Source organism: Zosterops lateralis (genome assembly GCF_965231275.1).
Source record: "Zosterops lateralis genome assembly, chromosome: 7".
NCBI lineage: Eukaryota > Metazoa > Chordata > Aves > Passeriformes > Zosteropidae > Zosterops > Zosterops lateralis.
This window is the reverse complement of record NC_139767.1, coordinates 27,402,775-27,430,757: the sequence shown is the minus strand read 5'-3', so window position 1 is coordinate 27,430,757 and position 27,983 is coordinate 27,402,775. Positions and strand designations below refer to the sequence as shown.

The 27,983-nt window shown below is 42.4% G+C and overlaps 1 protein-coding gene across 3 annotated transcripts in view; it reads right to left on the bottom strand.

Moving 5' to 3' along the window:
• Nucleotides 1-25,832, bottom strand: part of SLC15A2 (solute carrier family 15 member 2) — a gene marked incomplete at its 5' end in the record, with an annotated part of 53,917 nt that extends 28,085 nt beyond the window's left edge. For 2 of the 3 annotated variants that reach the window (XM_083865341.1, XM_083865343.1), the window contains 11 exons: nt 1,860-1,904; nt 2,231-2,320; nt 2,636-2,722; nt 3,704-3,786; nt 6,440-6,517; nt 8,564-8,654; nt 13,679-13,778; nt 14,902-14,994; nt 16,840-16,981; nt 17,605-17,692; nt 20,983-21,114. In XM_083865341.1, the coding sequence (XP_083721467.1) occupies nt 1,860-1,904; nt 2,231-2,320; nt 2,636-2,722; nt 3,704-3,786; nt 6,440-6,517; nt 8,564-8,654; nt 13,679-13,778; nt 14,902-14,994; nt 16,840-16,981; nt 17,605-17,692; nt 20,983-21,114 (1,029 nt within the window). Of the gene's footprint in view, nt 1-1,859; nt 1,905-2,230; nt 2,321-2,635; nt 2,723-3,703; nt 3,787-6,439; nt 6,518-8,563; nt 8,655-13,678; nt 13,779-14,901; nt 14,995-16,839; nt 16,982-17,604; nt 17,693-20,982; nt 21,115-25,701 lie in introns of those variants that run through there. The other variant, XM_083865342.1, reaches the window with a different exon arrangement.
• Nucleotides 25,833-27,983: the final 2,151 nt, after the last annotated feature.

The window sequence follows — 27,983 nt, the reverse complement described above, 5'->3', positions numbered from 1 at the left end:
CTTCTTCCCTCCCTGCTTTTATAATGTGAAATGCCCCAATCCTGTGAGTGTTCCTAAGATTCAAGACCCTGTGAGCTCTGTTGGCATTTCTTCCAACTTCCCAAAAGGATAATAAAAGACCATCCTTGAGCCAGTGGGCTGCACAAACACCTCTTTCCTCCCCCATCTGCATCTAATAGGCTTTGAACAACTGCAGGTTCTTGGTTTGAGCCAAGAGTCCTCAAGGCTATGAGAGGTGCCTCACACTTGCATCACTATCCCAGCCCCCACAAATGGGCAAGGTCAACAGGAATGGATGGATGGAGGGATCCCAGACTCCAAAAGGAACCATAGACCTTTCTCCAGGGAAGGACTGGTGGTTTTCTGAACTTCATTAAATGCTTTTCTTTTAAAATTAGGATGAAAGGGGGGGGGGGGGGGGGGCGGTGTGAATGGTGCAGGAGGGAAGAAATTATGAAGGAAATAATGTATTTCCAAAAAAAATGCTGTGGGGGCTTGTCTCCTGTCTGTCATCCCTGTCCTGATCTGAGTCTAAACTGGCTGCCTGTCTCTGCCCACAGCTCCCTTCTGGGAGAGTGGAAAAACACCAGGCAAATACCCCCTCTTGCTACTTTGCACACACTATAGAAATGTGCCATTAGGAAATGAGCCTGCAGATATTTCATCTGACACTAAATCATTCCCTGTTTGACTCCAGACTTCCTAGCTGAGCCCTTGCCTGCTGAACAGAAAGTCATAGTATTACAAACATGAACTCCAACAAGCCTAAGGCTGGGATCACTCTGATGTTGCCATTAATTTTCACCTCCTCGAGGTGGGGCAGCTCATGAGGGGACAGCAGAGGAGACTGAAACAAAAGCCAAGGAGCTATCCAAGTTGGTGTGACAAAAACGCCCCTTGAATCTATCTTTCTTCACCTGGGAGAGTCCAGTAGTGACACCTGGTGATACTTAGCTCTCCTGCTAATGGATCACTAAGTGCATGTGAGCGAAACACCAGAAAACAAATGGCTTAAATATACATCACATAGACTGCATGGACTTTGTTCTGTCTTCCTGAGGTGGATAAATATTACCCAAGGTGTAGTCTTTTTCATGCCTCATTTGAACTAATTAAGCCTAATGAGTATCACATATTGAGAGCCCAATTTTTAACGGGAGTGACATAGAAGGTCTCAAATTTGTGGCTTTAAGTCAATTTTAAACTGGAAAATTGACACTTAAAATCCCAGATTTTGATGTGAGCATCTGCAGGCAAGATCTAGATGGTCTGCTAAAATATATATATCTGAAAAACAGGCCCGTGTGGGGACATCTTCAGGTAGATAGCTGATCTACATTTATCTGCTATGCGGCCTGCACCATTTGCCATTCACACCTTTGAAGAACTTTATGGAAACTAGCTAATTAATCCTTATCATATCTTTATCCTATACACAAGATTCCTGCTGGTTTTAAGAGGTTGATTACTGTATCACCAAGTGATCCAGGGAAGAAATGTACAACTACAGCAGCTCTAGTCACACCTTAAAAGGGCTGAGTGGCTTTTTTGCCTTCCATGGGGGCAGCAGGGCTGAAAATCCTACCAGCTCTAGGTCACAGGGCCACTGGCTGCCAGTGGGTCAGCACTCCTGACCTTGCAGGCTGCTGATGGCTCCCCAGCCCTCACTTCCAGCTGAGATGAACAGTGATGAACTGAACATGGCTGCATGAACAGAGCCTCTGTCTTCTAATCACCAAAAGTGAAACTCACCCAGATTCACCAAGCAGACGCTCTTAGTACTGCAAGACTCCGGTTAATAAGCAAGAGCAGGGATGTTACTACTAGTCTTACTAGCCCTGGTGACATTAAGTACTTACAAAATCAGCATTCATTTTTGTGGCTTGCAAAGTCCACCTGGATCCCTAAGGAGAAAACAGACAACTGTGAAGCCTTCAAGATGTTATCTGGGGCTAGAAAACATGGAGACAGAGAACATGACAGTGATGGGAGATCTTATTTCCCATCTAGTCCTTCCCTTCCTTGTAACACCTGTCATTAGACAGGGCACATTCTCCCTTCTCATTCTCCTGTGCCAGACACTTGGCAGGACTTTGTAGGGCTGACCAGCAGTGATGGTGGAAGGCTCTGGATACTTGGTATGAGTGTGGCCCACTGTGTCCCCAGAATGCTTTGGCATTACCCCAAAAGGACAGAGATGTCCTGCAGAGCTGTACACACTGTACTGTACCTGCTGATCAAACAGGGCCCAGAACATTGGCAGAGGTATGAAGAGGAAGAGAACACGAGTCACCATTTTAACCTCCCCAATCAGCTGTTTCTAGAAGAGAACAGGCAAAAAGGTAAGGTAGGGGTGCAAAGCCAAGAGGTGATTCAAACCACAAAGTGTAATTCCTCTTTCTTTCTTCATGACAGTTCTTTATTGCCCTTACTTGTGATATTGAATATGTTTGCATTTTTACATTTCAGTGCAGCACCTAAACTGTCCATTAAGGGTCAGGAGAGTACAGATGTGGGAAGGGACAGGAAAAAGCATACAAGGAATGGTGTGGCCAGGTCAGTCTTTCTGCCTCCCCTGCCCATCTGCCCATCTGCCCCTTCCCACTCCAAATCTACCAGATAGAGCATCACTTACTGAGTATTTTTCTGATGCCCAGTCCAGCCAGTGATCTCTCTTTGGAATCTCACTGGAGCGGTTTTTCAGCCGGTTTTTAATAGCAAACTAGGGACAAAAATGGGTGAGTAACTCGCTCGTGCCATACCTGCCCTTTTCATGTTCCCAACTCAAGGCTATCTTCCCCATCTCCAAATGAAAGTAGTGTCAGAACATTGAGAGGGGGTGGGTTGCTGGATACCTCTAAAATCTCAGATTGGATACTTTATGATGAATTATCTACAGAGAAGTTTCTGTGACCGGTTGATTAAACGTACAATGGGAGAATGAATCATAGAACCATTGAATCTTAGAATATCCTGAGTTGGAAGGACCCACAAAGGGCATTGAAGTCCAGCTCCTGGCCTGTTTATGCTGTGTGTTCCAGTCACTGAACACACTGAGCCACACTGGCAAAAAAAGTGGCAGACCTCCCTTAGAAATCCTGTCTTTAAGATCCTGCCTGTTTCCCCAAGGTAAATTTGGCACTAGGATTGACCTAGATAAAAAGAAAACATCTGCTGTTAGCAACAGCTTCCTGAAATAGAAACATCATTATCCACCTAATAATAAGAGAGTTTTTTTCACATACTGTATTCAGCTCACACACCATGAAAAACAATTTATAAGGTTCTAATGCAACTTCAGCAAGTGTCTCTTGCATTTACATGAACATGCTGAATGTCCATAATATGAATGTGTGCTGTTACTGTCTGCTGAACTGATAAAGTTCAGAAAAATTATTCAACTGAAAAAAAATAGTCATATATCTGAAACTCTCTGAGTTTCTGAATTTTCCTTTCAGTTCAGTTCAGTTTCCACCAGCACCTGCCACTCATGGTTCTAGTGACATCAACTGAACAGTTCATGGAGCTAAGGGAAAACAACTGAAATGCTGAAAGAATAAATGAGGACCTAAATGTGTTTCTTATTCCTCACAACTTGCCAAAGCAGCATAGATATGAATTCCAAGTCACCTCCCCTTTCCCTTTGCACCTTTTTGTCCTGCAACCTCAGTCACATGTGAAAAAGAAAATGATACACACTTACACCGATACATTTGCACACTTCCAGCAAGACATTTCCTTGTGGTGGTGTTTTTCTGTACAGTCCACTTCCAGCAATGAACACAACTGAAAAAATATTATAATCCAAATGGGGATTCACATGGCTGAACCTCAATCCTGCACTGTCTTCTGGGAAGGATCCCCCACCCCTGTATTCAACAGAAATGCTGTGCCCTCGGGGCACACAGGATTGCACTTCTAACTAAATAAATATACAGGAGTCCTTTAATATCTACAGATGGAAGAAAATGCAACATCCTACAAGAGACAGTGTGATCCCTAGAAAGTTACCATTGTCTTAATATCTGCTCTGGCACGACAGGCGCCTCCATATCTGATTCATGCTAGGAACCAAAACTTTGAGAAATCACTTTGTCTATGCTTTTTGTAAACTAAACTTAAAGTACAATCCACACTGGATTGCTGCACCTGATGTTGGAAATCAACCCCCACCCATTGGAAACCTGTGAGGATTAATCCAGATACAACACAGGCTCTGTGCACTTGCAGCTCACACACATTTCAATGGAAACTGCCCAAAGATCCCTGCCTCACACAGAGATATTAACAGAAATTACCTCCATTTTTTGTTTCCACAAAGGGATATACAATTTAAGATACTGTTTTATCTTGATTTTCTCCCTCAAAGCACAAATAATATCAGAATGAGACTTCAAAATCCTGTCAGAGATGGAGTTATCTGATTGTGTATCATTTATCCTGCTCTATATGAGAGTCTTCAAGCACATTGGAATTCCAAATGGATTAGTAGGGAGAAGTAACTTAAAACTGAGCATGAAAACTATATAATAAACTAACCTGAACTTTTAAAACTAACCCAACTGTCTGGGTCAGTCCACAGGCAGTGGAGAATAGCAGGTACTTCTGTCCTAACATAGAAGACCTGAGACACTGCAGGGAACTCACCTTTGCTCTTATCTGACTGTGAAGACCTTTAGCATCCAGGTTCTACTTGCAGAACTTGAGAGACCTCTGAAGTCAGTTTAGGTGAGTAGCACTTTGCATTTGTGCAGCCACCCAGAGTGGGTAAGCTGCACTACCTAATTTTTAGCATCTCCCTGTGAAGATGTTGGTGCTTTTAAGAACATGATCCATTAGGTTTGCTGAAATACCTTCTGGCGATGCCACCGACTCCTTTGGGAGCTGATGTTCCTGCATTAGGTTTAGCATTTGGAATTAAATGATGTCAATCTACCCCATCCTTCAGGAACTGTAGCAGCCCAGAAAATCTCACTGAATCTGCCTCTAAATAAATCCTGGCTTTCCATCAACATGGGGAGAGGGCCAGTCAGGGCTGAAAGGGTATTTTCTCTGGTCCTGCATGCTGATCACATAGTCAAATATATCACTTCCCAGAGCATTTTAGCATGTTACAAAAGAACAGAGAGCTGCTTTGCCAGGCAGGACGTGGAATCTGGCAGCAGGACACTAGCTAAAAAAACATTTCCACTGATGCCCTCACTGAAACTGCAATATTTACACGTTCATTTTCCCCTGGGCAACTACTGCTCTGCTAGAAACATTCATCACAGCATGGTGCACAGAGGAGCGAGCCTGTGTGGCCCTAAGCTGATAAGAACAGGCCACAGGGGAAAATAGAACCTTCTCAGGCCTGTGACCATGCACTTTTTTGAAAATGATTGCTGCAACGTTAGCTGTGGCCTGATGACATTTCTTCAGTTTCCTGATTCTTCTCCCTGATGGAAATTTGAGTGGAGACAGCAACATTCTCATTCTCTGGGGGACAAACTTTTCAAATCCCAGATGCTGCAGTGAAATCACACAACTGCTTGGTCTCTCAGTGAAGATAACAAACTGAATGAGAAGTTGCCCCATGCTGTGTCAAAAACTCACACATCCAGTGTAACAAGGGAACTGCTCTTCTCAGCAGTTTGCAGCTGTGAAACGAAAGCTAGTGGGGTGTCCTCTGTACTGGCTACCAAGGAAGTAACTTCCCATGGAGTGAAAATGGGGAGATTGCTGAATGTTTTATAAAAGTTGGAGAAGAAATCTTTACAAGTACATTAATGAGGCTAAGATGCAAGCATTAAGAAGCATTGGGATTGTGGCTGTCTCCTGACACTTGGATAATAAGGATTTTTTTATTGCAACATAATAATAAGTTGTCACTGTAATTGGGAGAATTACTTCAGCCAAGCAGAGTAAGACAGCTCAGAACAAACTAACAACTCATTTAGCTCCTTCTGCAGCACACAGATTCAGCAGCAAAAGTCTGAGCCATTAAAGATGGCCCTGAGCTGCAAGAAGCCTGTGGAAAGATTAGAGGAGGCATGTTAATCTTCTCTTCTGTAAGTTGGGGGGGGTCTCTGAGGACTGCTCAGATTGCTGTTCAAAGGCCATGTCTACTCATGGGCAAAGTTGCAAGGTTCAGGAGAATCATTTTGGTGCCTTCCTTTGCATTAGAGCAAAGCAATTGTACTGTGAAACATCCATCAGATCACCCCCTTAGCAGTATCATGATAAAACATTGCAGTAAAACTATGGTCTGCCCACCATCAATGAACTGAACTGAATTATATTTATTGCTGTTCTGAACTAGGGAACTGTTAGGTGACCTTGAACCCTTTTATCTCCCATCACAGTATCCATCCAGAATTAGTTAACTTGTGCATTTTCTCATCTATCTATGGACTCAAAAATGGTAATTCCTATTACAGGCATCACTGTTTCCACTCACCAAGTGCCAACACCATCAGTGCTGCTGGGACGCCAAAAGCCAGTGCATAACAATCCTCCCCAAAACATTTCACATCCCCTGAAAAAGAAGTCAGAAAGAAAAGCAGCTCATTACATCTAGACTTATGTTACTGGGACTTTTGATTTGATTCCCTAAATCAGTCACTTCCCCTGGTTTTAAATCTTTGCTGGTGCTTGACACTGTGAATTGAATCTCCTTGAAACAGTTGTTCTCCCTTGATGAACACAATTTGGAAGCAGGGCTAGTGTCTGCCAGCAAAAGCAGCTGATAATGGGATATTGATGCAAATAGTAAAAGGGAAGGGGAAGACAAATAGGTATAAAGAAATACTAGGAACTGTAATTGGGAAAAAAAGTACAGTATTTAAAATAACCTGAAACCATTCTGTATTTGACTAGATCTAAATAACCAGTACTGTGCTGCATCACTCTTGAGTGAAAAACTTGAATCTGATTTCATAGCGACCTACAGTGGACAAAGTGGAAGCCAGTGCCTGCACTGTGTAAGTGGGAGCCCAGGATAAGCCTTAGAACTCCATTTCCCTCTCTCACCACCACAGATCTCACCAGGGATAGCCTGCTCCAAATGTCACCTCTTGCATTAGGAATCCAGGTGTGTTACAGCATGGGTTGCATCAATCTGAACTGTGGGTCACTGATACCCTGTGCCTCTTGGAGCAGGCCAGTTCTTGCACTGTGCTCCAGCTGCAAACAGCAAGCCAGCAGTGGGCTCTGTGTTTGAATGCCAGGGGCTAGACATTACTGCACTCTTACATGGAAAATGACAAAATGGCTAAAGTAAGCCAACAGAATTAACAGGAGACCAATCCATGAAGCCCTCAGCTGCTCCTGTTTGTTGTAGCTGGAAAGTCACAGCTGCACAGCTGTGTGCATGCATAGCATTTATTTACTTATTTTCATCAAATTAGCTAAAATCCAACAAAGCTGAGAGCATGGGGTCTCTGGGCATGCTGAATTTTTAACATGCTAAATGAGTTGGACTTCTCTACCTAAAAGTATATCTTTCATATTTGTACCAAATGTCTACAAACTGCATTTCCTGCTCTTCCAAGAAAAGATTTCACACTTACAAAAAATATTACTCTTTCCCTATCCTCTCCACTTCAGTTCCATGTTGCAACTAGTTTATACTGGCACATGTTTTGATGCTTCCAGGGACTGGATTTTCATCTGCTCATTGACTGCTCTAAGCAAAAGCCCTTCCCAACTGAATGCTGACCCGAAGACAACAGAGAATGAACAAGTAAGAGATACAGCATTTGTCTTTGTCCCTGTGCATGGCATAAACATGAGACAAGAGCCTGTTAAAATAACACTCCAAACAAACAGAGCTTCCTGGAAGCCATGGAATGGATGAAAAAAATGGCAACTAAATATGAAGACTACCTTGTCCCTGTCCCCATCACCTATGGCCTGCTGCTCTGCCTCTGTGCCTGTATTTAGAGCCTGCCAATCCCTTTGGCTTCGAAGTGGTGCGATACAATGAAGTAAGTGCAGCAAGGCTCGGGGACTAAAAAGGGTTTTGCAAGCAGGCTGGAATATAAAGTAGGTCTTAAATGGGGCATAGGCCTGTGCTTTGTCTTCAAGGCTAGTTGCTCTGGGCAGCAATCTTGCAAGCATACCCACGCAGACAAGCCTGAGTGCCAGGACAGAGCCCTCCAGAAGTCAGCAGCACCCCATGGGAGGGAGAAGGTGGGACTTTAAAACCAGCCCTAAGTTTTTTAGCTCTGATACTGCACGGGACAGCAGAGCTCATTTCCCATCCATAGTTTACCTGAAGGCAAGTCCTTCACTGGCAGTGAGGATTAGATGACCATATAGGTCCTTCCACCTTTCATGTTTTAATTCTGCAGTTCAGGCTGGCTTTGAAATACAACCAAGAATATCATTTCTGTGAGTTGTCTGCCTGTATTATAAATCTATTATGCTGCTACTGCAGGATTAATAAGGTGTAAATGCAATACTCTGACCACTCCACAGATAATATAATTTCTGCCATTCTGTTGTCACAAGAATCTAACTATGCACAGCAGAGTAGTTAGAGGGCAGCTAATTTATTATTTTATTCTAAATCCACACTGACCTCTTAATACAGGAGTTACAAACGTGGAGATCAAACTTCCAGCATTAATGGATAAATAGAAGATGGAAAAAAACTTGCTTCTCTCCGAGGTCTAAAACAAGAGAAGACAATGTCAATGTCATGGCTAACGCACAGCATTGGGCTTGCAAATTGAACACTATCAATTCTCTCTTTAGGAAGGCTGGGTAAATATTGACACAAAGTGCATAAAATGTTAAGCAAACAAGCTTGTCTTCAGGTGATGGTAAATGCTCACACAAATCAGCTCGTGTTACTTGAGAAGTGCTTTGGGGCTTTTTGGCATTTCAGAGAAAAAGCTGCTGCTTTAAGAGTGTTGTGAGACTGGAAGGAGGGGAAAGCATTTACTTATTCAGAACAAGTAGCATGATTCAGATCCTTTGTCACCTAATTCAATCCAATTTGGCATGGTTTGACAAGCTCATAATTTCTTTCCATGTCTGAGCTCTTTTTTTTTCTCCCCTCCTCTCCTGTGTAGAAATAGAAAAAGAAACCTGTATATTTTACGGAACTAGTAATCACAGCATAGATGAAAGAGTGCCAGCAAGTGAGAAGTATCCATCAAAGAGGACACCACCAAGGTGAGGCCAATCAACCCCAAACTAATAGGGTGAATTAAATCTAGGGGAGCAAATTCAAGAGCCTGGTGGAGGGATGAACTCTAAGCAAAAGAGTTCTGAATTTAACCTAAGCTGCAACATATTGTAGTTTGTAGAGTCAAAAGATTCATGCTGATCTTCTTTCTTCCCGCATAATTCATAATTTGGAAAGAATCAAGAATTTGGTCCTTTGTTCTGGAGTAATATGTGTGTGCAGTCTCTCCTTGCTTGTGGGAGGGACATGCATGCACAGTCACAGTATACAGTGTTAACCTCCTCCCTGTGCCTGGGTGGGCCAGCAGAGAGGGGAAACAAAAGTAGGCTACCCAACCCACCTGTGCTCCTATGTATCAGCAGCTCTGGGACACCTGAGTTGAATTTTCCCCACTGCCTACTGGAAAATTGCGTCAGACATGGCATGGTGCCTGGCAGAGAGTCTCTTAGGGCACCTTGAGCCTCCTCTCTATGACCTGAGCATCATTTGAATGCAAAGCTTTAACTTAGCTGAGTGCTAGAAAACTCCTCAGGGACTGTTGTTCTGTCTCCTTTCCTTCTAATGTGTCCTGCTTCTGTCTGCTCCCTGAGACAACAGTATTCACAAGGCTGGAAAACTGGAGAAAATGTGAAGAATTGCAGGCAGCTAAAATAGGACAGCTATAAAGTAATGAATCCTGAGCTCCAAAAACGTAACAAAACTTCCTGTAACTGATGGTGCAGCCAACAGGAAATATTGCTACTTGGAATGGCAAGAAGCCTCTTATCACAGGGGATTACTGCAGGGAAGAGAGGGAGGTGGGAGAGTATGGGAGGGTTTCTCTTTATGTCCCCTTGTAAAGTAGGTAGTGAGAAGGTGAGGGTGAGAGCCCCATCATCCCCCACTGCCACCCACCATGGAGTCTGGGGGTCTGCTTACTTGGATTAAGGGCTTTCTGCCTTGACCCAGCACAGTTAGGAAGACCCCATCAACCTTAGCTTTTGCCTTTTACACAATTTTATTTCCTAGAGTGTTCAAGGCTGACCCATACATTCCTCATAAATTTTTTACCCTGGACTAAAGGATTTGAAAGCCTTGTAAAAATCATCTCGATGGCATGTTAATAGAAAACAGCAGGGCAGCTTACTATCTGTTATATTACATTCCTTGCTGGTGGATTTGATAACTCAGAACTTTCTACTGCTAACCTAGTAAAATTATATTTTCTTTTTCATTCTACCTTTGTGACTAGTTATTTGTCATCATAGAGAAAACTAGAGAAATGAGCAGCCTCACCAATATTCCCCATTCCTGGATAGCCCTCCCATGACTTGTCGAGGGTGGTGCAGTAGAGCCCTCACAGTCCTGCCCTCTTCTAGCCAAATTGTCATGGCATGTCTCTAACCCTTCATATCTGAGCAAATCAGCATTTCTGAGAGCTGTGATAAACTCATGCATGCAGCTTTTGACATGATAAAGTCTAGATCAACAATTACTAAAAAGAAGGTAGTGGTAAGAGAAGAGGAAAGTGACGCATAAAGAATTTGGTGCATCTTACTTCACACATTTTCAGAATTTAGTGATAGAAACAAAAACGATCAGAGAAAAGCTGAAATAACTACAAAAATAATGACCCAGAAGCTTGTGAATTATACTGATTGGAATAAAGAATTTCCTCCCTATTGTCTTAATCTTTAGAGCAGACATACATTAACAACATGATTTGGATTAGCTAATTTGAGAAAAGGTACTCTACATGATAATCCTGATCTCCTTGGCAACCAGAAAATAAAGAAACAAAGGAAAGCTATTTAGCACCTTAAACACCATACTGCACTGTTTGAAAGCAGCTTTGGTCCCTAATTAATATGTGCAGCAGCTTCACATTCATATAACATATTGTAAATATAATTTTGTTCAGGCATTTTTAACTTGGATTTCTAATCCCATAGACAAAGGCATTTGGAAATCTCCTGCAGATAAATCTGTTTTCCCTATTTGACCTCCCACCAAATCAGTCCCCATCACTATCTGTAGTAGTGCCATTCTCAAAGTGGCAGATCCAAGTCTATTATGCTCCTGAAGTACTTAAAAGAGGATCAGATTGATGCTGCATATTTACCTCAAAACATAAACTTGTCTCTAGGAATAGCAGGAGCAATTTAGTTGTTTATACACAGAACTACCTCATCCCAAGTTTTCAAAGGAAACAACTAAGCTTGTGCACTTAAGGACTCAGATGAAGTTTATTGATGTCCTGAAAATTAAGGGGGAATCAAATGCTTCATTTCATAGGGAATTTTCAAAACTTATTTCAGCCTACCTGGAGTGGAAGCAAATAAAACATAAGGCTCCTCAAACACCACTCCAGAGGAAAGAAATATTCTGGCTGGCCTCCAACTTTTCATTCCTTACAAAATCAAAACTTCTTCCAATTCTGATGATTTAAACTTCCTATCACAAAGCATAAAAAATTTGTTTCTTCTGAAAGGCCAAGTCATTTCAAAATGGTAAAATAGAAAACTTTCTATTTAGAAAAGAATATTTGAAAAAGAACAAATAAAGCAGAACGCATTGTTCTTATCAGAATGCTTTTTACAGTTTTCTTTCTCTAAATTAGTTTTTCTTGAAGGTAGCACACAGGTGAATGTTTGAGCCTTTGTATTTGATAAATTTGTTGGAGAGATGTAGTCTGAATGCTGGAGAGTGGGTACAGGCCCACACAACCACATGCAGTTCAAGTTTTCTCTCTGTAATGCAGCTGTAGTCATAAATCTGGAATAATATTATGTATGTGCCTGAGAGGGGTGCTGAGATTCATTAGCTGAAGTCTATAAAACACTCTGAAGATAAGTGTTACATATTATCATACTGTAATTAGGTGGTAATTGAAAGATGCTGGATAAACACTATTAATCATTAATATTCATAGAAGTAGCAGTTGTGTAAATGCTGCTGTTGGACCTCTTAGAATTTTTTTGGGACAACTATTGGTGCAACAAGCCAGGATGCCAATGCACTGGGATGCATGCAGCTATCCCAGAGCACATGTGCTGTGCTGCCAGCCTACTTTTGGTCAGAGCTGTGCCAACTGGGGAGGCTGGTGACCACCAGAGCATTGTTGATCCCCCTTCTGCAGCACCCCCTAAAGCACCAGGTGCAGCTGGCAGCATGTAGACATGCCTGCAGGAGGATTTGCTTTGGACAAGTGACCACAGAACATCTCCTCTTTTGTTACTTCTTAGTAATCATAAGCTTCATCACTTCAGCATCACTCAGTTCATGTGCAGAAAGCACAACTCCTCCCAAAATTTTAAATTTAGTCTACATTATTTCATTACATGTTGACTTCATACTGGGGCATTGCAAAAGACAAAGAGAAAACTGCCCTACTGGGCTCCTTGTCCAAGAAGCCAATTCTTATCCAACTTTACCAGTGCTTTTCCTGACATAGTATTAGTCTAATGTCCTTCTTTAATGCCTCCATTGATGGGAATTTCCATCTCCCAAAGACCATAGTATTTTCCAGTATTTCTCTAGATCTATTTCTGGAAAAAAATTTCACACTGTCAGTCCTAAATAATCCTCCTTGAGTTTAAGCCTATTCACCACAGACCACGACACTTATTTTATTTTTTGTAGCAGTGGCTTTCTACATATTTGAGGACTTATGCCATGCACACAACTCGCTGATTTGGATACTTGTCATTAAGAAAATCACAATTTTTATTTGTGTGTTAGGTCAACATAAATCTATTTAATTTGAAGTCAACTGAAAAATTTAGCATTTTGCCTAAGGATTAGCACTTCCTGACCTGCTTTGCTTCCTTAAGCACTACCTTATCCCCAGTTGAGCCCCTGTGCTGAATAATGGGAGTTTGAGATTAGTGCAGATGAGGGGCTAAGCACTTATGACAGAGAATGAGGACACAAAGCACCTGGACTACAATTTGCAGGCTACACAGCACAAACACAGCTAAACAGAAACATTTTCTTAACTCTTCAGAACTTTCCATTCTGGAATATCCAGAAAACATTCTGGCATTACTTGCTAATGACTAGAATTTTGTATAGTTCTTTCTGAACAACATCTGAGACACAGACTATGACTGATTTCAGGAAAAAATCCCACAGAAGCATAGGCCAGTGATACAGTCTTTTCTTTCATTTGCTGTATTCCACTGCAGTGCATTATAATCACCTTTGTTAAGCTAATCCATGATATATACAGTTCCCTGATATGCAAGACAGGATTTTTCAACTACTCTGATGTCCAATTAACATTTATATGATTTGATGCAATTATGACCAATCCTTTCCAGTATCAATCCTGTTCTGCTGTCATTTTGCCTTCCTGAAGGATCTAGATTCTCCCAAGTCTTATGCAAACCATCCTACCTCATGCCTTACTACGTCTTTTCCAGCAAACTGCCCCTTATTCTAGCATAACAGGATTTTGATCACATAAACATCCTCACAAAGTAAGCAGACACTGCAGATTTTAGGAAAGAAAAGAAGTCTTACATGTTCCTCTTCAAACTGGTCCCCACCAAATGCAGAGACACAGGGCTTGATACCTCCCGTTCCAAGGGCGATCAAAAACAGACCAACCATAGACAGGACCCTTCATGCAAGAACAAAGATATCACCATTGTAAAACCTTTCCAGAGCTTATGAGAGCATTTTAGTGTCATCCAACCATGATTCCTCTGATAATGTTGTCTTTTGCACATGGGTAATGATGATGAGCCAGATAAATAAACAAATTAAATATCCAAATAATTTTAAAAACAAATTAATTATCCTAATTTCTACATTCCATACCAGTCAATCAACCAAACTGGTTTTGTCAGTTTCTTCTTGTTCTGAGGTCCACTGGACATATAGGAGATCAAAGATCTGTGGAATTATTTTTATTTATATGACAACAAAAGCTGTCAGAGATCAAATGAGAAAAAGAAAAAAAAAAAAAAAAAAAAGAAAAAGGGGTGTACTTTCTGCAGCCCTGTGGCCTGGGTATAAGCAGACAAGCCATTCAAATCAGGCTCATTCTTGTGTGCTTTCTACTTCCCAGTGGTTTTCAAAATACCATTGTTGACCTGACAGATTATGTCTCTAGGGAACAAGAGTATCAGAACTGGCCAGGTCTGGGACAAAAGAAAACTTTCTGTAAACAACATATGCTCTTGCCTGCATGCACATATTTTTTGAGCCATGACCACACAGACAAAACCAGCTTGGAGGTTTCAGAGACACTACTCTGACAAACCTATCAGTTCAGAATCTAGAGGGTTGTATCCTGTGGAAGAGACAGACCCTTTCCCTGTCATCAGAAATTGATTTTGATTGCCCCCATCAACAGAAAAGTTTTGTGTTCCCATGCACCTGGGGGAACCTTGCTGAGCTGGGCAGCTGTGCTGATGAAATGAGGGAGGAAGGAGCCTGGTGCAGGCAGGTGGATGGAGGATACCAAACCAGTGGCATGCTATAGCAGAGAGGGGCGATCCCCAGTGCCTGTGTTAAAGGGGTTAGAGCCTGTGTGGTGATTTCCAACTCCATCTGGCATGTTCACACACTAGATCCACCCTTCTGCTCTTATTCAGACATTCCTAACCCTTCCCTGATGAAAGTAATTCATGCTCAGCCCCCAAAATATTGGCCTGATGGAAATGAAACAAATTACAGACTTGGGTGAACTAACTGCCATCACAACCTGCTACAGCACTGTGGCTTCAAGGGCTACTTACACATGAACTGCCTGGTTGCCTAGGGATGGAATGGCACCGACTGACTTTACCAGATGGCCAACAACATACACAATGGAGAGGTAGATGATCGTCCTGTGAGGAAAGCAAATAGCAGTGACTGAAGGTGCTGGGTGATGTACAATCTGAAAACAGAGTGAGCCCATGCGCCCTGATATGGCAGCTCTACTTGGCAGACACACAAGGAATTGGTTTGTCCTACCAGTGGTACAGCAGGCAGCGATAATTCCTTTGTGTCAACACTGAGTTGAAGGAAGGAATAGATATGCAAATGGGTTCCGATTAAGGAGGGATAGCCCCTACTTTATTTGTAGACATTACTGAGCAGAATAAATGAAAAGTGTTCCTGTCTTGTCACACATGGAAGATTGCAAAGAGAAGAACACTGTTCAGGTCCAACTAAGTTTCCACATTACTAATAACTGGCATTTTGTAGGACGTGCATAAGTGAATCCCTTGACTGGAAGGGATGTCTACAGACTGTTCCCCACATTCAACCCACCTAACCAACAAACCTAAATTAGGATTGTGGTTTCCTCATTTTAAGTCTGTTTTGGGTTCCAAGTATCTCTGAAAGACTGAGCTCACCTATCTGCCTCCCATGCATTGATGAGGCGGAAGAAGAAATATGAGCAGGATGATCAGACTCTTTGGCTGTATTTTATTCCTTCACCACCTTCTAGATTAAGAGAAACCTATGTATTCACGTGCTGAAGACAGGTACAGAGGGAATCAAAGGACTTGTAAGGACAGAAACACTAGAAGAAGTCCTATGAGCTTTGAGCATGGAAGAGGTCCTTGATGCATTCAAACCCTGGTTGCAACAGCTAATTTAGCACCACATCAGATCATTCCTAAAAGCCTCTCTAATCTGTTAAATTGGCCAAGGTCCAGCTACTACAGAAAAAGCCACTTCCCAATAAATTATAGGGATTACTCCAAGGAAAGTCTCTTGCCTAACACACGAGGGTCCGTATAAGGATTTACCTTCTCACAACATCATGCTGCAAGATAGACATCCTCAAATACCAGTGAAGATTGCTAGGTGACCTAACATAATTAATTTAATAAAGTCCCACTGTTATTTTTTTCATTCAAAGGGACAAGAAAATTACTGAAACTGAGCACAGAGAAAAAAGGACACTAACCGCTGCTTAAGAACTTTCTTTTGGATAGGCATATGGCAGCTGTTACTTGCTATTGAGACTCTTCTGCCAGATAGGCTTAGTACTAGAAAGAAGAGTTCAGCTGCACTTCGTATGACAGCCAAGACTCCTCAGACAATGAAAAAACAGTGCCAAGCAAAGAAAGTCCTAAATCCAGCTGCTCATCACCTCTCTGGGGCAGATGTTGGTTCCACAACTTATCATCAGAAGGGAAGACTGCCTAAGGACTCTTAGGAAGCGTTTACCTGGTTATGTGCTGCTGGAGATGATTTGAGAGAACACAGGTTTCTTCGGCATAAAAGTGGGTGTGCTGACCCATTACCTATGCTGTGAGAAGTGTAAGTATTTACTTTACAGTTAGTGACATTTCATCTGAATCTGTGGGATCTACATGATGACATTGCTTCCTCACCATCTTTGAATCCTTCTCAGAAGCAGACCTTAGCAAACTGAGGGTTAATTGCCCTACACCTCAGTTTCCTGAAGTCAGGTAGGGAAGGACAGAAGGAAAAGGGTTATTGTAACATTTAATTTGTCTCAACTTTGTTGCCTGTTGGCCTTTGGGTGTTAGACAAGCACAGAACAGCATGAGCAAACAGATCAGCTCTGTTAACAGAGAGGAGCTGACCTTCACAAGTGTGTCTTTGCTGCACTCTGAGCTAGCTCAAAACTGGGAGCACACACAGCACTGTCCTTGCACAGGCTGCATAGTGTTGATGCATGCTGACTGAATTAGAGAGATGTCTTCACTTACTTGTATTTCCCCAGCCATGAGTCTGCCATGATGGCTCCAATGACAGGTGTGAAATAACACAACGCAGAAAAGGCATGGTACACAGCAGTGGAGAGATTCTCATCCCAGTGGAAGAAGCTTAAGAAATACAATGTCAAGACAGCTAAAAGGAAACAAAAAATAATATCAGATAATTAATGTGTATATCTGCAGGTGAGCAGCATCATGGTGGCAAGAAAACTACTGATTCGTCTAGGAACTGAGCAGTGCTGTAGAAAGATTTGTGCTTCCAGACCTGTTCCTCATAATCTCTGACACAGGAGAAGCTAAAATGAGATATATGAGTATCTGACATCCTTTTCTCATAAACATTTATGTTTAGCTGAAAAACGTATTTTCTAGCTTATCTTACCCTAACCTGTAGTTCTGTTTATGCACATTTTCTATTTGTAGATTAGGTGCCTGCAAGATTCAATTCCCAAACACACTGATTGCACATCAACTATGAAAGACATCACACAGTAGAAAACCATGTTTGATATAGAGAATTGTATAATAATTTTAAAAATTTAGACTGGAAGGTACATTTGGAGCCCTCTAGTCCCAACTTCTTCTCGTCGTAGATACAGCAACATGTTAGGGTACACTGTTTATATACGCATTCTAAAATATCAATTAACTTTGAAAAATACCTGGCACTACACACAGCACAGCTCAGAAATATCAATCCAGTTTGTGTAAAGACCTCAGGAAGGGAAAGTCACCCCCCAGACACAGGCCACATACCTCGCATGCCATAGTAGGAGAAGCGCTCGCAGAACTCGTTCACCACAATGAAGGCAATGCTCAGGGGGTAGTTGGAACCACAGAGTTTCTGTGGGAGACAAACAAGAATATATCAACTGTCAAAGCCTTCACCCCAGCAACATATTCCTACAATGTCTGGGTGGTGGAGAGGAGTCCAGTCCAAACACCAAGTGCCCACAGCTGCTTGACTGGCCTGTGAGCTGGAATCAAAGGAAACCTCACACTACTCTTGGTTTGATTAACGCTCGCCAGTGAATCAGCCTGGATGACATGGACCCAGTAAGGACTGCCATGGGGATTCATGGGCTGTCAGCAGCCCACCATGCTTGTAGCTCCAGAAACTCCACTGGAAGGGTGCTACTAACTCTTGACTGCAATGCTAAAAAGTCACTGAGACCCAAAAATCATCTTTGGATGCCTTTTCTTCTGCACTTCATATAAAGCTACCACCCTGCCCCAAAACTGCTCCCTCCTCAAGTACCAGACCTTGCCTCAGAAACTGGGAGACCCCAGGCATCTGCTGTCTGCTTCTGTGTGTGAAGCTACCCCTCTCAATCTCTGCTCCTCACTTGTGCTGAGCTGTGCCACCACTCACTGAAGTAGAGCATCAGCTCTCTGTCCAGCACTCCCTCAGGCATGGCACCCATTTCATATTCCAAGATTGCTGGCATAGCTCTGGATAATTCAATTTATTAATCAGAACCTAAAAAAAAAAAACCAGTGATGGGACTGTCAAACCTGTCTAAGTGTGGCCACTCTTTCCCTGAGCCTGACTTTACTCCAGCTAACATCAGCATTTCCCAAGTGAAATACAAGGCATTAAACAGATGAGTCTTGGCACAACCTTGTGTGGGCCTCTATCCCTCTTGTTACCCCACAGTGGTCTGAGCTAAGCAGCTTTCAGCTTCCAGCTGCTTAGTAGCTCCACTGCCTCACAACAGGAGAGCAGGTTTTCACAGCACTGCCCAGCCTCTGCCAATTAGCAGGAGAGGGGGGCTGGACATGGATTTGGTGAGGAATTTGGAGGGGGAGTGTGATATTAACAGATGCAACTATACTTATATATTTAAGCAGCCATGGTATGGGACAGTGAAGTGAGATGAACTCTCCACATGCATTTCCGTGCCTCATGTCAAAAATAATGAATTCCCGTATTTTTTCCCAGAGTCCCAAATGCAAATACAGTACCAAAATAGATGTGCTCATTCAGGTTTATTTCACCACCAAGAGACCTAAGCTTATTTGGATTCCCAAAGCAATGGCATCAAGTTTAGAAGAGTCTAGCTTAAAGACACTGTCTTCCTCAACATTATGAAAGAGCAACACAACAGACTGATTGTAAAAAATCAAAATGCCACAACTCCCACTTCCCCACTACTTTCCATTACTTAATCCTCTAAAGACAAATTTTTTTTGTCTATTTTTATATATAATATATATGCATATATTGTTCTCACTATCTATGGGCTGCCTTTTTATAAGAAACCTTTGACTTTTTTGCTTTACTAGAATAAATGCATAATTATCCATTTCATTTATGATTTATCTGAAACCATTGTGCTCAGTAGTATGGCTTGTAAGAAAGAGTGGGCTCCCTTGGAAACTGTACTGGGGCCTCCTGCTTTTAGACTAGCCTATAAATGGTGGCACATATAAGCTGTAAATGCACAAATACACAACCATATGCACACACAGTATTTTTCTCCCACAAGCTTTTCATAATAAAATAAGAAAATCCGTAAGAGGCAGATTATGTTTTGTGTGGGTGCTGGGAGGCATTTTATGAAATTAGAAGTAAAATTGTACAAAAGGGATTTTTTTTCCTTCCTCTCCTTCCCAGACCTCACTATACATACTCATGGCATTTAACAACATTTGGTAGAGGTGCAGAGAGTGTCTGTCCAAACCAGGTGGACAGGTGGCAGGAGCGCTGCTGCCTGAACTCACCCCTCCACACCTAGTGCACAAGTCCCAGTGGATTTATTACCAGTTTAAGGTGCAGTGACTCATTTCAGCCACTCCTGCTCTGGAATGGGCACCTCCTACAGACGAGTAGGGGCAAGGAGGGAAAAGAGAGCAGGAGGCAGTGACTTCCCAGCTAAACGTTCCCAAGTGCCTGAGCCACAACCCTGAGTAAGTGCTTACAAACACAGAGCAACGACTTACAAGCAAGGGTACTTCCATCTGGCTTGTGTGTCATGAGATGGCATCAGCACATGCAGAAACCCTCATGTATTCTCTCCACTGTATCACTGACCTGCCTGTGGCCTGCCTGGACATCCAAAAGTGGGAAGCTTTCATCCATGTGGAGAGCCAGATGCAGTTTGCTCGCTTTTGCTCAGCAGAGAGCCCCAGCAAAAGCAAAGAGGTTAAGCCTGGATTCATGAACACACAGACAGTCTGCAGTGCTTAGCTACCACAGCAAGCCTGGGATCTGTGGGATTATGGATCTCTTAACGATACTGTGGAAGTTGATAGACTGTGTTTTTGGGAAAAAAGAAAGTTAATTTAAAGTACCCACTACAAGAGACATTTGTTTTCAGCTCTCCTTCTTGCTGACTAATGGCAAAATGGGATAAAGATTAATATTTCTCAGGAGCTCTGGATATCCAATAGTTAATGTCTGCACTGTAATTAAAATTGAGTTAAATAGTTGGTTTGCTAATGACATGACTGTGAGTTTTAAGACCAAGTATTACATATTATCCTGCAAGTCAAAGCAGCTGCAATATAAGCCAAATTCTTCCTGAATCCTATGCAGTGAACCGTTTTTAGGGGTCAAGCACTCAACAAGAATTAGCCTGAAAACCTGCACAAACATCAAAGCTGCAAGGCAGCAACACATTCACCTGAATCAGGCTTTAAATCAGATCCAAAGATGTAAACCCAAGTCTCTAGCACCACAGCTGGACTCTGTAACACTCACCAGTGGCCTGTCCTCAATCCCTGTCCTTCCTTCTGCTTTTCAGCATCTGGGTACCCTCCCCTGGTGGGTTTCATCAAACTAAACAGAGTTCAGCTCCCTCCCTCCTATGCACAACAGCCCCATCCACTTCAGAGATCTAAGTTGTTTCCCACAAGGAAAGTAGTGTTCAGGAAAAAGGCAGTAAAAACTCTCACCCTTTTCCCCAAAAATTCAGACAGTTTGTGTTTTCCCTTTAAGCTGCACTTTCTTAACTTAATCAGGTTAGTGGAGGGATTTTTTGCCTTGAGTTGTTAAGGCTTATTACAACCCTCTGCAAGAAAGGGTGTTTGTCTCTAGCCAGAGCATAACAGAGGAGAGAACAGAGAGATCTTGCAATGTTTAAAACAAACTGAGCAGAAAGCAAAGCAAAGGAAACCAGCAGTAACACTTACCGGGGATTTTTTCTGAAGAGGGAAATCTCCTTTGGGGGGATCATCTCCTGCAGAAATAAAAGTGAACAAAGTTTCCTTGGATTCATTTCTCTGAAAAGCGTTCATCTCCCCTCTCGCCTTGTCTCCCACCATGCTATGTGGCTGTGGTGAGTTGACTGGGAAGATTTCCAACCTCGGGCACGAAGTTTGATTCAGTTTGAGTTAACCCTAATTGAGCACATTTGTGCAGCCAGGGCAGAAAGGGGAGGGAGATGCTACCAGGAAAGACAACTCCAGAGTTCAAGAGGAGTCAGAGAACACAGCCTAAATCAGTCACAGGTTGGGGCTGTCAGCACTTTGTGGCACAGACCTCCCTGTTGTTTGGCATGCCCCCAGCTATTGTACATGCACCAGCCCAGCATGGTGCTGGATGCTGCACAGATGTGAGCTGAATAAAAATCCCAGGTCCCAGATACACCTACAGCCTGTGGATTTAGGGAGCAGAGCGAGCATCTCCCTCCCAGGGTGGTAATGACAGGTTTACTCTGCAGGGATCTCATTTCACTGGAAAGCCACACATTCCAAGACATAACTACTAAAATGTTCATTACATGAAACCCTTGGACACTGGATGTCACAGATGCCTGCACTGTGTTAAATCATTTCTTTGCTACTGCAGGAGTGAAGTGACCCAGGGTTCATTCCCACACCAATTCCCTAGAATGACCTTGCCTTTTCCCATGGGACAGTTTAATCAAGGGGGCACAGTCAGCACCCAGAAGCAGCCCCAATCCTTCTCTCTACTTTCTATTATCCAGAAGACCACTTTGGGGCTCCATATGTGACAAATGCAGCCTATCTTTGCTGGAAGTCCCTGGATTCGCCCTGCAGCTATGTGGGCTCACCTCCCTGCAGGTACACTGTTGTCCTTCCTTCCATGCCCTTCCCATGGCACTAGTGGAGCTCTTCATCAGTATTCTTCCAGTGCCAGTTGCAAGTGTAGAGGAAAACTCACAACCTTCCCATAAACTATCCTCAGTGCTTGTGGCTCTGCTGTATCCGCAGCACAATTCAGAGTTTTTTTCTTCCTCTCACATTTGGCTTCTTTAAAGGGCAAATGTTCAAAGAATTTTCCCAAATATTTCTCCCTTCTCTTATCAGTAATGCACAGACCACACCCAGAATCCACAGCTGGTACAAGGAGTCTGCATAAACTCATCCTTAGCACAAGTACTGAGTTGCTGATAGTGCTTGGCTATCACAAGAACCAGGTTTGCAGGTGATGAACCAGGAAACAGGCCTTTGGCCACACCACAGATCCTTAATCTGGCTTCAGTTATTGCTAACAAGACATGGAGAACACTTATACAATGGAATCAGATGTGATGGACTGCACAGAGGAAGTACAGCTAATATCCACACTCTATCATGTGCTCTGGCATTGCCTCCTCTGAAAATCCCCAGAGATTCCATTTCATTCCTGCTAACTGGGCAGCTAAACACGGGGTCAGCTGGGCAGCTGACTTGAAGGACAAACTTCAGATGGTTCCAAACTTCAGAAAGTTCTACCCTACCCCTTCCTTGTTCCTTTTTCCTTCTACAGCTGTGGCAAAACAACAGTTTGGTACGTTCTCTGTACTGCCACAAACCAGCTCCTTGTCTTCAGCCCTCCCAGTGACCTGCACACATGCACAGCCTTGCTTTTCACCTGGGTGCAGCCTCCAGGGAGCTCAGGTTCATCAAGCCCTTTTCATGGGCATGAGTGCTCAAAAGCAGACCCAGTGTTGGAGGCAGAACAGGTCTTGTCCACATGGGTCCTATCCCTACACACCAGGCTGGCACGTATTCGTGTCCTGCAAGTCTGACCCCGTGCAAGAGGCAGCAGAAATATTTCTGAGCCCTCTGCTGGCATCTCATGCCCCAGGTATTTCTATACAGCTCCCAGAAGAAAACTGCTGTATTCTAACATACACAGGCAAGCAGAGAAAACACAGCAGCAGAGTTATTAAAGGAATAATACAAAAGGAAGACAGGAAAGGTTTCACCATCCCTTGCGCAGCGCTCCCACGCTGCTGCAGTGTGATGCCTTAATATTTTCATTCAGCCTCCTGCAGCTATATTTCCTCTGTGTGTATGCGTCACATAAGCTAATTTTTTTTTTTTAATACTAGCATGAAAAACCCTATCAGTTAGTAGGATTAACATACTATTTGTCTAATACGCTGCAGAGCTGTTTAGGCCATTAGCTGCCAGAAGATCTTCTCAGACAAAAAGGAAGAAAAGGAATTCAAATGTCTGGCAATAAATGGTAACTTGTAGCAAACAGCAAAAACAAGTTTAGGAGAATAAATTTGCAAGCACCTCAGATACAAATACAGAGTAATACTTGATAGAAGGAGACCTGTGCGACTGGACTGAAAATCAGGAAGGTATTGTACCACAAATGGAAATAAGGTGGCATTTCTGAAGACAAGTATAGACAAACAGATCAAACATGGAGCAGTAGAGGTGTGCCTGCAAAGCTAAGGCACAAAATGAACTACAGCTAGCAAGGGGACATAAAAGGCAATAAGAAAAGGTGTTAGAAATGCTGTCAATATTGGAGAAAGAGGAAAGAAAATGAAAAGCTGTTATTTAAACCAGAAAACAAGCAAACAAAAGTTCATCCAGAGAAGCCAGGAAACTTGTGTCCTTTTTGTTATTTTTACTAAAAAAAAAAAAAAATTGCAACAATGTATGCAACACCTTTGAAATGAACCAGCAGGAGTATGTGTGAAATGAGACAAAAACTGCTTAAATAATATTTGGATATCTCAAATGTGCTCAGATCATCAGAGCCTGATGAAATTTACCTTCAAGGGGTGAATACAATATTGAGCCACTTTCCTTATGAAGGGGAAAAGCAGAACAAGCATCAGCACTGCCTTTAAAAAAGCAGTTTGTTCCTCCAGGAGTGTTCCTCCATAGTGAGAGAGATACTTGATCAGATAATCCCTTCTAAGCACTAGAAGGAGAATAAGGATTACAAAACAGCCATTTCAGATTGGAAAAAATGCTCTCAAACCAGACTGTTTTATTCTTTGATAAGTGGAGTAACAGCTAGAGGAGCTCTGTATGTAATATATCCTAACTCTAGTGTCTCTGATCTCTCACAAGGAAATAGGGCCCACATGAAATGCCCATAAAAGTGGACAACTGGGAAATCCCTCTAAGAGTATCAATGATTTTCTATCAGATTAGGAAAGCAAGAAACATGCAGGTCCTCAGCTTTTCCATGAGCAAAGAAAACTTCAGCGCAGCCAGCATGGTGCTCTTGTTTGTGCTCAAAACCAGGGTCAAGAAGCCTGAGGGACAACTGGGTATGAATCCAAAATGATATTGCACAATGGGAGAAGCCATTTTACAACTCTGGAATGAAAACGATGAAATTTGGGGAAGAAGAATGCCAAATGCAACTCCTTTCCATTGACAGGAGAAACAGCCAGAGAGATGAACTATAATCCATTTTTGTTGAGGATGAGAGAAATAACTGATTTTTTTTCAGTAAAGAATATTTGGGGCTCCTTTTTCCAATTTCCTGTTTAGTGAGGACAGATGAGCATTGGAACAGAGATGGTGTGGCTCAGCCTGCAGGGTTCACACAACCCATGATGTCTGTTATATAAGAATGCATTAGGGACTACATAAATATCGAGTCCTGTCCCAGAGAAGGCTTATGGATGAGGTGCCCTCCTGAGTTTCTGCGAAAATCTTGTGCCAAACAACTTCACTTGGTAAGCATGAAAGCAAGGACGGCTTTCTGTAAGATTTCCTCTTTTCTGAATTATCTTTATGCAACTGGGGAGTCTGTAGGATGATTCATGCTTAAATGTTATATTCAGCTACCAGATGCCTTGTATAGCCAGAAGTTCCCATGAATACATTTTGCTATGACTTTCAGTTCATAATTTAATTTTTTTTCTGGTTCCCAAATCCTCAGAAAGAGAATCTGCATTTTCATGTTGCTTTTACAATCCTCACATTCTCACCATTCCCTGCTGCAGCACTGTGCATCTTAATCTGTTTATATTCAACTAATCTCTTCATTTTTACCTGCATTCAACTCATGGTACAATCCCTTCCTAATTTTCAGCTCAGCCACACTTGTCTTTTAATAATGAGCCTTATTTTTAATTCATACACACTGGCCATACTTTTATAGCCCTTTTACCATATATGTATTTCTCTCCTCTTTCTCTGTTTCTGAGATAAGGTTTTAAGAAACTAGTCGAATGTGTGGCAGCACCACTTTGGGCTTAATGACCAGACTCTGGAAGGACATGATAACCTCTGGAGGTCTCTTCTTGCTGATTTTCTCCATTTCTTTGATCACAGAAAGAGCAGGGCTTAACTGATTTATACAGATCAAGAGTGGTTTCCATTGCCTGCAGACTTCTCCTAAACTTCAAAGTAATTTAAGAAAATGATGTATCGAATCATTTGAACAACCAGGAAAATATGCCAGAAGACCTCAAACCCACAGCTCTCCTCTATTCACCAGCCATTACAGACCCCAAATAGTGAATGTATTTAGATCAATACCACTAATAGTATCAAGTACCTAATCTGTATTTAAGAGCCTGTCATCTGGTCACAAGTCAACCTGTAACAATCAGAAAGACCTTCTCATCCCTCCTCGTGCCTTTTTGCCTTCAGTTTCTCCTACTATCAGCAAGAAGAAATCTTTAAAAACTTCCTCACCAGCTCGGGCTTCCTTAGCAGGCTGTGGTGTGCTGTCCTCCTCTGCCATTCTGGCCGTTTCCTGTGCCTTGGACGACCCCAGCTCTGTTGTGGCTGAAGATGAGCCTCGTTGAGCAATCCCAGCTCTCTTTCACCCTGCTGTTAATGTTTCACTTCTCAACAGCAGTCCTTTGGCCACCAATAAAGTAGTTAAACTTCCATTTATTTCTGATCCGAAGTCATCTCTGCTCAGCTCTCAAATGTCATAGGGAATCTGCCTTTCTTGGATACAGCCTCTGAGGCTGGATGGCACCTTTCATGGATGTTCACGATCAATCACTTCACACTGCAGCTACACTATCTTTCAATAAAATTACTACTTCTGGTTGAGGATAGGGACTGGCTCTGTGACTAGACAGGATCTACAGCTAGCCATAAATCCAAATTTTTGACACTGTATACCAGCTACAGAGCTGGTCTTAACTAGACCTGTCTTTCATTATCATAGAATCACAGAACAGTTTGAGCTGGAGGGGACCTTTGAAGTCCATCCATTCCAACTCCTCTGCAACAAGCAGGGACATCTTCAACTAGATCAGGTTGCTCAGAACCCTGTCAAACCTGATTGTGAATGTTTTACAGGGATAGGGCACCTAGCGTTTAAGGTTGTGAGAAGACACAGGGTTTCACCAACCTTTGAGAGGCTGGCTTCAGTTCCCAGCTCTTCACATATCACACAGGCAAGCAGATATAACATTGACAAGCTGTTCCCGCAGACCCTTTTTCACCTTCACAGCATGGGTTGCCTGGAGGAGAATCAACAATTTTTCTACTGCACTTCCACTGTTTATTCCTTTCTGCTTTCCCCCATAACCTCCTGTAAACTGCTGTGACTTTCTTTCAGAGAGGCTTTCGGGAAACTCTTCTGCAGGGGAAAACCCCAAATATTTTCTGCAGACACAGAAGTAGTTTAGAGTGAGTTCAGCAGTAGAGTAAAATGGGGTCTCCATCACCCAACATCATGGCCCTGAAGCCATCTGCATCCTTCACCTTTTTATTGCACTCAAGTCCCACCTGCTTCAAGGCCCCATATCTATCATCACCACCTCAAGATAAAGTCAAGGCTACAAACAGGCAGTCAGTTCCTGATGAACTCTGCTATTAGCTGGACATAGGATGATCCAGTGGAATTGGGCAGGAGGACTAGAAAGATGCACTAGGGAAACATCGAGAGACACCTGAATTGAGTGAACAGAAGCATACTACAGTAGCTACAACGTGGAATAGTGAGAAGCTTAAGCTGATCAAACTCCAAAATGAAATGAGGAATAAATTCCTACATATGATGATTCATTTGATAGAGCAACATGGGATGCAAAGCCTGAGGTGAAAGACAAAGAACAGCATGAACAACTCATGAAAAGATGATGGCAGATCAAGAGGGGCTTGTGAAAGGAGGATTGAAGCAAAATTTCAATAATGGCTACAAAAAAGCAGGCAGTGCACAGAAGAGATATTAAAGAAAAGATAGATGGTAAGAAGAATTTAAATCCATAATGTAGGAAGTATGACCAGGATCCAAGGAGTGTTATTCTTATTATAAGAAGATATAGCATAGATAAGTACAAAGCACAGCATGGCAAAGCCAGCAGCGTGAGACTCTGGGAAAGCACTGTGAAAAACAAGTAGAAAAGACATATGAGCACTACAGGCCAGACAATGCAACAGAGAAGAAAAGCTGGAGGGAGAATAGTGGTTGGGAAAAATAAAAAGCTTCACTTGATAATGCTTGTGACTTATATTAGAAGATTGGAGCAGGGAGAGACAGGAAACACAAGAGGAAGGGCTTTTATTTCTGAACAATTATTTAAGAGGCCATCGTAGCAAGGAAGAATTAGGATTTTTCTCTTCATTGAAGAGAATGTTCAAGCAAAACACAGGGCATGAGAGAGTTGAGTCAGGAAATGAAGAAAACGCAGCACAAATAAAATACAACCATGAATTTAAATTACTTTCTAGGCTCTCAAGTTGGGAGTATCACAAAACCACTGAAAAAAAAAATGGAAGCTGGTTCCAGAATAAAACTTGTAATCTTTCAGAACAGACCACTGATTAGCAGCAAGTGAATATCAAGGAAAGCTATATATTGCATAGAAAATCAGGAATGATCTAACAATTCAGGCTGTCAGTAAGGAGATGGGCTAAGGGACCTCTTGAATAATTTTCCAGCTATTTTCCCCTCCACTACTAAGATGTACTTGTTGCTATGGTATAAGGTACCATGCACTGACTGGTAGCACTGG